Consider the following 13,237-nt stretch of genomic DNA (forward strand, 5'->3'; position numbering starts at 1 on the left):
TTCCATTGGGCAGATTGCCATCATTTTCATTGGGATGATCATAATATATTTTTCAAACATCTCCTTGTAATAGAGCAGAAAATGGCAACTACACTGGCTTGGAGACCGCCAGACAGGCCAGGATAGGCCAGGAGGCCTATCCTCACATATCCTCACCAGGCAGAGAGGGAGGCCGCCAGACAGGCTGGGAGGCAGGCCAGGCCTTGCCTCAGGTCCCATGCCAACGCCACGAGAGCTGGGCCGGGCCTTGCCTATCCTCACCAGGCAGACAGGGAGGCTGCCAGGCAGGCCGACACCATGAGAGCCAGGCCGGGGAGCCTGACTGAGCCACAGCAATGTGTGGCCAGGTATAGCTAGTATTTAATGAAATGCATGTGATGCATTTGCAAATTTATATTGCACTTTGTGTGAGGCTGTCCGTGGGCTTGTTCTGGAAGCTCCAGCTGGTGCTTAATGCAGCAGCTAGACTGCTGATTGGGGCAGACACCTGGGGAAAACCACTCCTTGGTGCTCAAGCAGAGCAAACAACATTTTTGAGTTTCTCCAGATTGAAGTTTGCTCCAGTTTAGAGCTAAAAAATGGTTTTTTTAGTGGAGCAAGGGGAAACTACTCAGACCCATAATTCTAGGCACAGGACATGTGGAAGAGCCTTTAATATTGATTCAATCCATAATAATTGAACATTTTGTACTTTAAAAAAAGAATATGAAATTCTTAATCTCTGGATAGCAGTTTTTTAATTGCTTCCCAGAGGTTCATTGCATGATTTTAGAAGATGAAATAATTAATACTTTGGATTTGTCAGTGATAATATAAGGAAACCTGCTATCTTTTCATCTTCTTTGCGGACTCAGAGTATCATGAAATATGGGCCAATGTTGTATTTCTATGGATGAAGTTGAATAGAAACAAGCAGGCAATGTGGTATACATTTTTATCATCCTCATTATTAGCATTAATTCGGCTTGAATAATTAAATAGTAGTATAACTTTTGATCTTTTGAACACAGATTTTAACACACTGAATATCATATATATATATATATATATATATATATATATATATATATATATATATATTCTTACAATTAAAGAAAACTTGATGAGAAATACAGAGAAGTTTCCAAATAATTGGGTATAGGGAGGGTTTGGTTCCATTAATCTGATATTCTCCTTCTGTTAGAACTTCTACGGGGACATATTTGAAATATCAAAAAATAAGACTCTCACTGTTTGTCCCACCACCTTTTTCCTGCTGGGATTTGTAAAGGTAAGCATCATAAATCCTGCCATGGGAATATGATCTCTTTCTGTATCATCAGATGACTTTTAGAGATTTTTGTGGAGTTATTAGAGGTAGATTGAAAATTGCTATGATAGAAAATAGGAGCCTGAGGTTGGATACACAAGCTCTGCCCAAAAGTAGCATCATAGACCAATTTTGGTTTCTCTCACTTTCTCAGTTCTCCACATTTCTGCATCAGTTTCCATTAAGAAAGATCTCTTGAAATTTTATCACCACTTTAGTGTGCATTTCTCCTAGTATAAACAATTGTATGTGAAACTTCGCTCAATATACTTCTTTTATAATGTATTTTATGCTATTTTCACTAATATATGCATTTTCATGCACTATTGCTATAGTAAATGCTTTTTTTGCAAATGGCACTTGACTGATAAACTGCATTGTGAAATTCAAAAACATGTGAATTATGAAGGATGGCTGTGTTTCAGTTTGATATAGTTTTGGGAAATGTGAATTATGTACATTTGCTTTGAACATGAACTGAATTATTCCCCCATCACCACTGCCATTTTAACCACGAGGCTGGGGCAACATAGCTTTTGTATGCATTTTTAGGTCTGGGTTGTAAAACATTTAGTACATAAATACTATTTCTTTGGCAAGTGGAGTTTTAGACTCTGCTGGTTCTGGCTGTATTGCTCCACTCAACAACTCATCAGGAATTAAGCAGAATGTTGTAGGGAGGGGGAAGAGAAACGCAATATTAATAGTGTGTTTCACAACTGAAGTAACATTCCTGATAATTTAATGAGGACCTCATAACAGCACTACACCCAGAGTCTAAAATTACTCCCTGGGTTTACCCATACACTTTAACACATGTATCTCTTTGATGACGCAAATCATCAATTAGAAACAAGAACTTTCTGTTCTTGAGTTAGAAATGCATTATAAATAAAACATGATTTTTAAAAATGTTTCCTTAATTTTATAATTTATTTAATTTTATGCTACAGATCCAATGTACAAGATCATCCATCAATACTGAAGAATTTGGTTTCAAAAATATATCAGCTGACCTCCGCATAAGGACATAAGAAGAGTCTTATTGGTTCAAAATATGAGTTCATCAAATTTGGCATTGAGTTCCTGGTTGGACATTCAATAATAACAACCTCATTTCTCTTCTGAGATACAAAGAAGCTGACTGCGAAAGCACCCAGAAATCAATGGGGAAGGGATATTGAAGATAGGGTAGGGGTTGATTGCTGGTGGGAGATTTTCCATTATACTCAATGGGAGCAAAGCAGAGCTTCAGATTTCATATGACATTTTGCTCCAAATAACAGAACACAGAATCAGAACAACGTTTTTGGCTGCAACACCAATCAGGCTGCTTCCAAATGCTATAAATATGGATTCAGAGTGAATCTTGTGGTTGCTGCACATGCCTAATGAACCACTCTCTTTCTTTTCCTATATTTTCATAATATATTGTTTCCTATAGAATAGAATGCATGAAAATATGGAGAAATATAATAAGACTATTGTGACTGAATTCATCCTTTTGGGATTTGAGACAATCCACTCTGTTGAGATTCTGATCTTCATTTCCTTCCTCGTTATATATGCATTGACCAATGCTGGTAATGTTACATTAATTGCACTAGTACTGGCCAATCCCCATCTTCAATTGCCTATGTATATTTTCTTGATTAACCTTTCATTCCTGGAACTCATAATCACATCAACGGTCATGCCTAAAATGCTAATAAATTTTATCACGGGGAAGAAGACCATCTCCTTTGTGGGCTGCCTAACTCAGTCGTACTTCTATTTCCTCATGGGCTCAACTGAATTCTTCATTCTGGCTGTAATGTCATTTGATCGCTACGTTGCAATATGCTACCCATTGCGCTATGCATCCATCATGAACAGCAATGCCTGTTTCCAGCTCCTTTTGGGATCATGGATTGGTGGCTTCCTGATTATTCTAGTTCCCAGCATTGTAACAGCTGGCCTTCCATTCTGTGGCCCAAATATAGTCAACCACTTCTTCTGTGACAGCGCCCCCTTGCTCAAGCTTGTCTGTGCTGACACGTCATTGGCTGAAAAGGTTGATTTTGGGACATCTTGCATATTGCTTCTGGGTTCCCTTCTTATAACAGTTGTGTCCTATATTTATATTATTGTTGCTGTCTTGAAGATACCATCAACACAAGGTCGACAGAAGGCTTTCTCGACCTGTGTTTCTCATATCACTGTGGTATCATTGTATTACGGGAGCTCAATTGTCATTTATGTACGTCCGACCAAAGGGAACGTTCTGGATTTCAACAAAATAGGCACAGTACTGAACACAATAGTGACACCCATGCTAAACCCTTTCATATACTGTCTCAGGAATGAAAAGGTGAAGGCTTGCCTGAGACTTTCATTCAGTAAAATCATAATGTTTCTTAAGAAATGAATGTTACAGGATATTCCATCAATTGGAGTTTCAGGATTCTTTCATTTAAATGGGAGAGAGTCAATATAAGACAGCATGTAGTATGTTGGACATAGGTCATGAAGACCAGATTCAAATCTCCACCTAGACAGAGAAATAACTTGGGTTCCTTAATTTCTGTTACTCTTGCCTACTTCTGAAGGTTGTTGCAAAGATGAAATGTCGTTAACCATGTACGTGCACCTTCCCACTGTGTGTAACCTGGAAGAAGTTTGAAAGTGGACATTTTTGTTCAAAAAAGGAATAAATAAATAGGTGCTTATACTCCTCTGCTTCAATGGAATTAAAGTGGCTAAATTTGACTGACTCATGTCTTTTGTGATTTAAAGGGGAGGGTTTGGGGGGCATATTTTAATTTACGTCTTTTTTATTTACTAGAGTTACACACCAGCTCTTCATTTTGGTGCTAATTATAAGTGTTTTAAATAAAAGTAAAAGCCTTAAAGTATTGTGATCTTTTGCAACCTCAAGGCCAAATCAAGAGACAGGAACAAAAGCTGGGTTGAACCTGGACTGCCTTATTTAAACCCATAACAAAGCTCCTGCTAGAGGGAAACAACAAACGTAACTTCCTCTCAGATGAGCAAGCAAAATTGGATTTTCGACAGTTTTGTGGGTATAGTCTTATTTTCCCAACTCAGTATCTTTGTATATGTTGATAGACTCCAGCTCTCTGACCATTGGACATGCTGGCTAGAGCTTACTAGAGTGGGTAACCAACAAGATCAGAAGGGTGCCAGGGGTAATGAAAGAAATGGGTAATGATTTGTGGACTTGAGCCAATAAATTAAATCATGGCACTGATATATTCTGTATAGGCATGGAGCTGGCAAAGAAGTATCCTTAATTTTAGAAGAGCATTATATTCTGTCAAAACTCATTGAGGTGCAACTGTGTGGCTCTGTGCATTCTCACAGGAAGTTCCATTTTTCATATCAGCACACCTGAGAATTATCATAAAATACAAAGGGAGAGGGAACCTTTAAAAATATATGCACTAGTTAATGAAGTCCCTTGAGGTCCAAGGCAAAAATCCTGAAAGCAATAACTTGTGTATTTGGGAAAGCTCAGTGCTGCTCTCTAAAAAGGTAAGAGAATAAGAAGACCACAATGTGCTCAGTGAGTGTTTCCCTACCCTCATAATGCCACCTGAAAACAGTTATTTGTTATTGAAGACAGCCTCTGCTAACTCCATTGTATGAGGAAGCATTTTAGATTTTAAAACTGTGATGGGTGAACACTGGAATAATGGAATATTTGAGAATGAGTGTATTGCATAATTGATCTAGGTCATAGGCTCCTAGATAGGATGTTGGAGCCTCTTAGTTGTGTTCCTTGTTCATTTTCAAAACTACCTTTGAGAAGAATATTGTTGTGAGGTGGTTCTTTTTTTGGGGGGGGGGGGGTTGGCTGTATGCCTGAGTCGCTTCTAATTCCTGCATCCAACCAGGATCCTATTGCTGGAACGGACAGACATGATTCTTGGTAATCGCCCCTGAGTATGGGTTATTAAGATAACAAAGGAAGTGGCTCTCACCAGGAGGCACCCTCTCTCAACTATCTGGTAGTTACAAAGACAAAAACCAGAGTTGAGGTGCGAGAGAGCTACAAGCTAGAACAGGGGTAGGCAACCTAAGGCCCGGGGGCCAGATGTGACCCAATTGCCTTCTCAATCCGGCCCGCGGACAGTCCAAGAATCAGCGTGCTCTTCCTGCTTCTCACACATTTGTTAAGAAAATGCACAATGGAAACTGAAGTAAAAAGGTTTTATATTGTTATGGTCTCTAAAGCTGCTAAAGAAATATGCTGAGCCGAAGCAAACAATCTGAAGTCATAACAAGAGAGATAATTTGTTGGAAGCATGATAGAGGTGGATTTTAAACTCACCCACTGCGAAGCCACTTCTAAATCTTCTGTGAAGTAGCTGAAACAGGTAAGACCACAGAACATCTCCTATTTGCTAATTAGACAATCATCTGAACCTCACTTTGTCAATTGGAAATTGTAATCTATGGCAAGGATGAGGAACCTGTGCCTTCCAGAACAGCTGTTGCTGGTCTGTAGCTGTACCATCCCTAACAAATAGTGAGGCAAGCTGAAGTTGATGAGAACCGGACTCCATCAGTATCGGAGGGCCACAGGACCTCTAATCCTGAGCTTGAGATACAAGTTAGGGATGATTCTGTATTTCTCATGTTTGGAATCCCAGAGAAAACTGAATCGCCTCTCACAGTTTCCATTAAGATGAGCAAACCAAATTGTGTTGTGCACTCTCTGTGAATGGCCACATTAGCCCAACTTGGTGTTCTCTGGATGTTGATGGACTCTGAACTCTCTTACCATTGGACATGCTGGGCTGATGGAAGTGGGAATCAAACATTGGAAGGACACCAGGTTGTGAAAATCTGGAGTAAGGATTTGTGGACTGAACCGCTAAATTAAATGATGGCATAAGAAGAGAGCTAGTATCTCTGTAGTTTCCATCATCAAGTGCATCAATGCACAATCTTCTACTTTCCTGGAAAATAGAAGTGCTTCTCTAAATGTCCTGTGGCCCCTGCTCCTTCAAGTAGCCTAAGTTATAGTATGACAACAACTTGCCTAATATAGTCTATCAATATCGAGGAACTAGTTACACACACAAAGGTGGGTTCTGGAAAGGGCAAGAACTACCTTTAGGTGGAATGAGATAGCTGTCTTAGCTGGCATATCTGAGGGGCAGGGAGTGGTGGTGAGTGGTTGAAGTGAATAATTTCACACCTGCCCTGTGCTTTCTAAACTAGTGTACTGTCCTGAGGTGTGGTGATGAACACAGCCTAATAATAATAATAATAATAATAATAATAATAATAATAATAATAATAATATTTTATTTATACCCCACCCATCTGGCTGGGTTTCCCCAGCCACTCTGGGCGGCTTCCAACAAACATTAAAATGCAATAATCTATTAAACATTAAAAGCTTCCCTAAACAGGACTGCCTTCAGATGTCTCCTAAAAGTCTGCTGGTTGTTTATCTCTTTGACATCTGGTGGGAGGGCTTTCCACAGGATGGGTGCCACTACCGTAACCAGATATGAAATTAGATTCAATGGTTGGCTTGTGATACTGAAATGTAGATCATCTTGTCCTTCACCCCAGGCAAATAATAATAATATTGGGCTGGCCTAGATTTTGGGCAAATTTTGGTGCTCTTTAAACTGGAATTCTTCAACATTTTAAGATCCAAGATCCAACTTCATTCCATGTATTTGGGGATCTACATCTTTTTGTTATATATTAATATGGTTGTGGTGCTGCTGCTGCTGCTGCGACCTACCTTAGGTTCAGCTGTAACCCAGTACAGTGGAACCTTGGTTCCCCAACAGCTTAGTTGCCGAACATATAGGCTCCTGAATGCTGCAAACCCAGAAGTAAGTGTTCCAGTTTGTGAACGTTTTTCGGAAGGTGAACATCCGACGTGGCTTCCACTTGAGTGCAAGAAGCTCCAGCAGGCAATTGGAAGCTGCGCCTTGGTTTTTGAATGGTTTCAGGAGTCGAATAGACTCCCAGAACGGATTAAGTTTCAGTACCAAGGTACCATTGTAGTGGGTTCCAGGCCCACTTAAAAATGCCAATGCTTTAAATAATACTGGAAGGCCTTTTTATTTCACTGCTGTAACTAACATTGAATTTCCCATTCACGATGAACGTTTTATAGAAATAAAGCATGGCCATAAAGAATCTTTCTTTTTCCAAATGTTTTTGTTATTGTTGAAAAAGTAAATGCTCTCACTATGAATACTTCCTTTGCAGCTATATTGGAAGAAGAAGAAGAAGAAGAGGAGGAGGAGGAGGAGGAGGAGGAGGAGGAGGAGTTTGGATTTGATATCCTGCTTTATCATTACCCGAAGGAGTCTCAAAGTGGCTAACATTCTCCTTTCCCTTCCTCCCCCACAACAGACACCCTGTGAGGTAGGTGGGGCTGAGAGATTTCAAAGAAGTGTGACTATCCCAAGGTCACCCAGCAGCTGCATGTGGAGGAGCGGAGACACGAACCCGGTTCCCCAGATTAGGAGTCTACCGCTCTTACCCACTACACCACACTGGCTCTCAAGGACACCAAATGGCTCTGAAGAAGTATAATACAACAGTGACAGAATTCATTCTCTTGGGTTTCTCTCAGAGTGCAAAGATTCAGTCCATCCTCTTCTTTATCTTTCTCACCATGTACATCATAACCTGGCTTGGGAACCTCACCATTATAATAACAGTGATTTACACACGCCACCTCCACACACCTATGTACTTTTTTTTATCCAACCTGGCTATAATAGACATCAGTGATTGCACAGTAACTGCACTCAAAATGCTGTGGGACCTCATCTCTCATACAAATTCCATCTCCTACAACTGGTGCATCGCCCAAATGTTCTTCTTCCATTGCACTGGAGGTGCTGTGGTTTTCTTCCTAGTTGTAATGGCTGTGGACAGATACATAGCTATCTATAAACCACTGCAATATTTACTTATTATGAACCAAGGAGCTTGCATAGGCTTGGTTATTGGAGCTTGGTTGGGTGGCTTTGCTCACTCTATTGTCCAGGTAGCACTGGTACTTCAGTTACCATTCTGTGGGCCCAACATATTGGACAACTTTTACTGTGATGTTCCGCAAGTAATCAAACTGGCTTGCACAGACACATACATTACAGAGATACTGATGGTTTGTAACAGTGGACTGCTTCTCACACTGATCTTTTTTATCTTACTTGTGTCATATACTATGATTTTGGTGAAAATTAGAATGCATGTCACAGAAGGGAAGCACAAAGCCCTGTCTACATGTTCTGCACAGGTCATAGTAATGAGCTTACATTTTGTTCCAGCAATGTTCATTTATGACCGCCCTTTCCGGGTATCTCCAGTGGACAAAATGACCTCAGTCTTATACACTGCAATCACTCCAGTGCTAAATCCAATCATCTTCACTCTGAGGAACACCGAAATGAAAAACAGCATTAGAAAACTGGTTGGGAATAATACGTTATTCAAAATAACGGAATCAAAATGACATCTTTCTCATAGAGACTGCTGTTCTCAGAACCCTAACCCACACAAGTCAAATAACCCGCAGAATATTGTGGGCCCCCAAAACACACCTTTTTGAGGGGGTGTTTTGAACATAGGCTCAAAAAACACATTGGAGGGAAGGAGAGATTGCAGTGCCCAAAATAGTCTCGGTTTTACAGGGACATTTGAAGGTGTTATAATATTATAGTTATATGATTATAGTGTTATAGTGACACAATTTGAAAATTCACTGAGAATGGGTACTATTACTATAAATTGTAATTCAGCAACTTCTCTTTCAAGTCTATTTCTGAGATTCTTTTGTAATAAGACAGCTGCTTTGAGAACCTGTATTGAGATCCTGTATTCAGACCTGGTCTGAATAGAGATATTGGATTCTTGTCTCATTACACATGGTAATGCTCTTTTTTGTCATCTGCAAACTATCCGTTGCTTTTTCCTGTAGGACTAATTGCAGTTGTTAACAGTCGTCAACCCGTTTACCATACCCATTGAGTCAATCACCCATCTCCAACTACCCTTCTGGGGGGGGGGACCCATCCCACCCTCCCACTATATATAAGAGACTGGTGACTTCTGTGTCAGTGTATCTGAAGAAGTGTGCATGCACACGAAAGCTTATACCCAGAACAAACTTAGTTGGTCTCTAAGGTACTACTGGACATTTTTTTTTATTTCAACCAATAAAGTTGTTGCCATGTTTTACCCCAGCCTTGGCCTTTATCTCTTTGTCCAACTCACTAGCAACCATGCAGCAGTGACACAATATGTATGAAATGACTGAATGTGGTGAGTACATGCATTCCTAAATTGCCACTGAGTTTTACCTAAAGCAATTTTTTGAATCAAGTGTAGGACCTCCTGTTAGCATGGAACAGCGATCTAAAGAATTTTGAACAAAGACAAAATGGCTTTCAACAAAGCTATGTAGTTTTTGTGTACTGCTTACTCTTTCCCTCTAAAAAGTGTAAACATGGTTCTCCTCCTTGTACCTATTTTCACAAGAATATTTAATGCATATTATTCCCTTGAAATAATCCTGTGAAGTGTAGTTTGATAAGGGTTTTGGAACTGTAGCTCTGTGAGGAGTAAACAACAGTTCACAAGATTATTCATGGAAATAATGTGCTTTAAATATATGCTGTTCACATTGCCCCTGTAACATGGTTTAGGCTGATACTGGTTGACCCAAGTTCCTCCAGTTATCCAATAATAATAATAATAATAATAATAATAATAATAATAATAATAATAAATTAATTTATACCCTGCCCATCTGGCTGGGTTTCCCCATATATGAGTATGGATATGCATCTTCCAGGTCATAGTCCAAACATTCTGACTGGTTCTCTTAACTGTTAAACTTCTTTTCCACAATGGCTTTGCTGTATTTTTTAAAAAATTATTTATTTAGGTAAATTATATGCTGTGACGTTTTTATGCTGTTTGGTATAGCCTTATCAACCCGAACCATCAAGGGTTAACTCAGACTCCGTGTCGACTGACTGGACAGTCCAGGAGGGGAGGGGAATGGTTGAATGTTTAAAGAGAAGGGACAGCCGTTTTGTCAGTTGAGAGGGTGCTGGGGAGCGGGAGTGTGAGGGTGGTTGAAAAGAAGGTCTAGGAGAGTAGGTTTAGGCTAGGTAGTCGATAGGTTATCTAGTACACGAGTAACAAAGTTATGACTGTTGAAACTAAGCTTGTACAAAGGAAACCTTAAAGCAACCATTACGTTCTTGAGCAATAAAATTTCCAGTGTTAAAGTGCCTGTTGTTGTTTGTTTGTTGTTGTTGTTGTTGTTGTTGTTGTTGTTGTTGTTGTTGTTGTTGTTATTTTTCCAGCCAAGGTACATGAAAACTCATTCAGGAGGACATCCATTAAAAAGACAACACTTCCTTCGAGAGGAGAACGGTTAGTTTGTATCTTTGGGGTGCACCAAGAGGGCGAGCCAGGCAGACAGACAGACCCAGGGTGTCCTAAAGTTACCTCAGGGGAGAGTCAAGCTTTTACAGAAAGGGATTTCTAGAGGCAGAACTTCCTAAACTGTGGACACAAGGGATAGTCTCAGATATAGCCCTGAACTTTAAAAAGTACCTGGCCATGTTTGCGCTGGAAGAAGACTCTCTTTTGTAGAAAAGGAGAATAAAAAGAATAAAACCCTCAAGTGCATGAGGGAATACAGGATAGGCTAAAGGGAACAATAGGGGGAGGCTCAGTTTACCCCAGATCATCCCTGTTAGTTCTTGCATTAAGTGAGAGGTAGAATAAAAAAGATGGAATTAAGGGTCTTTCGTCGCATATGCCACTTTGTATTTCTATTAAAATCTCTAAGTGGTTCAAAATACCCTAAAATAATATAAAGAAAAGTCAAATTTAACCCCCCCATTAAAATTTCCACATTTTAGAACAGAACAGGTAACAAATCAAAAATATACCTTCTTAAACAGAAAAAACTAATAAACGTAGACCAAGGTAAGTGCAGAACACAGAAATACTGCAGCTATGTATAACTTGTAAGTTCAATTGTATCTGTATGTCTTGCTCACAAAAAAAGAAAGAAACAATGTCTATTGTAGTGTCTGTGCCAATATTTAGCTGATTGTAGCTTTGGAAATCTTTAATGATCCCCTTTGTGGTTTTGTTCCTGATTCACAGTGCAGATACAGTTATTCTCCAAAGTCTGATAAAGCTTGAGTGCAGTGGCTAGAGTCTTCCATTGTTTATTTGATTAATCAGAATCCAGCTGGATTCACAGACAAGCCTTTTGGGGAATTATTTTGCATTATTATTACCTTGGATGTACTAAGTTGCTTTAGGCACATAGTTCAATCAATAGTATTGTTGTTCATAATGATGATGGTGGTGGTTTTTTGTTTTAGGTATCACAGGATGTCCGGAGGTGTTAGTGATTTCTGTATAGGGAGAAGCCTACTTAACTTTACTCCCTCTGATATACTGAAAGTTTCATTTATTAAAGCTGGGACTATGAAATTATAGAGAATCAGGAACAACACTTTTTTTGTAACTTCTGATCCTAGTGTACTTCTGAAAGAATCATGAGGTGCTTGGCTGAAAAGGGACACAAGGCTCTTTTTGGAAGTTCCCACTTCTAAAGAACTAGTCTGTATTTCCTGGCATTTACTACTTCATAGGTTGTCTAATGACATTTAAAGGTATGTTGAAGATAAATATGATTTATAGGACATATATTGAGGATGAAGTCCCCTTCCATTTAATTACATTCTCAATTTGCAGCAAGCCTCCTTTCCAAGGAGTGAAAGTCATAGCCAACACCAGCAAGGTGCCCAAAATCCATTTTCTCTTTTGTTATTCAGAGACAATGAGCCCCAGTTCCCTATTTGGGAGCTTGTAGAGCTATTCTCCACCTGGTCACCAAAGACAATAACTCAGAGAGTGATATATTGTGCACTCTAGCAACTGGGACCCATCTGCTTCTGGAAAGAAGAACAAAATAAATAGGACTTGGATCTTTTTCAGTTTCTGGATGCCTGATCCTGATTATCTTAAAAGGTGATAGTGAATGGTTTGACTGGCTATCTGCATTAAATTATGTGCTTTGAAGAGGTGTCCACCAAATGAGAGGATCTGTGCTTCTAGAAAGACAATGGAAGTATTCCTGTATCAGCTTGGTCTTTTCTAATTGTAATTAGAAAAGGCTCTGCTAATGGAAATGTTGTGGCATCAACAGCATATTGAAATTATGGTTGGTTCAGAAATATAGTTGGAGAAAATTAAAGATTGTGGTCTAAAACTGTGCCCTTAAGAAAAAAATAATATTTCAACAATATTTTTTATATAATTTGAAGATTAAACTTGCTATATACAAATATAGGTTAGTGCATTCATATGAATATACTATGCAGTATATTATCATTTTAGCATATTAGGTAGCATATTTAAAATATTTGATGGAACTGAGGAAGACTAACATAGGGAATGTAGTTTATACTCATGTTTCCATTATCTTTACAATTCTCCAAAATGTAAACAATATAATGGCTACATAATGGAATATGTGTGGGCCAACTAACCAAGTGTTCTATCAGAGATAGGACTGATACAACGTACAGCTCCCTTACATCTATAGACATTTTTACAGACAACAACAACAACAACAACGTGGAAGAAAAACCCATGAGTACAAAATCCTGTTTATAAGAGTGTTCAAAAGAAATACAATAACAGGGGTGCCAAGAGTTGCCATCCTATTAGGAGTAGAAGCAACAGTAGTAGCAGCTCTACTCATTGCAGAGTTAGCAATCTTTTCAGTAATAAAGGAATTGTAAAATATTATGATATTATAGTTAGTGTGTTGGTCTTTAGAATATAACATGATCTGTGCCTCTAACCTTCAAGCCACAATAGGAAACTATTGGTTATCTGTTG

General features: G+C 39.1%; 2 protein-coding genes across 2 annotated transcripts; both read left to right on the forward strand.

Annotated features, from left to right (window-relative positions):
- Positions 1 to 2,759: 2,759 nt before the first annotated feature.
- On the forward strand, positions 2,760 to 3,716 carry LOC118077876 (olfactory receptor 6M1-like). The gene has a single exon (XM_035101603.3). The coding sequence runs from the start codon at positions 2,760 to 2,762 to the stop codon at positions 3,714 to 3,716; it is 957 nt and encodes a 318-aa protein (XP_034957494.2).
- A 4,146-nt stretch (positions 3,717 to 7,862) lies between these two features.
- Positions 7,863 to 8,810, forward strand: LOC118077874 (olfactory receptor 4D1-like). The gene has a single exon (XM_035101602.3). It carries the CDS (start codon positions 7,863 to 7,865, stop codon positions 8,808 to 8,810), a length of 948 nt encoding a protein of 315 aa, XP_034957493.3.
- The last annotated feature ends 4,427 nt before the right edge of the window (positions 8,811 to 13,237 follow it).

This window comes from Zootoca vivipara, chromosome 12, assembly GCF_965207765.1.
Source record: "Zootoca vivipara chromosome 12, rZooViv2.hap1.1, whole genome shotgun sequence".
Classification (NCBI taxonomy): domain Eukaryota; kingdom Metazoa; phylum Chordata; class Lepidosauria; order Squamata; family Lacertidae; genus Zootoca; species Zootoca vivipara.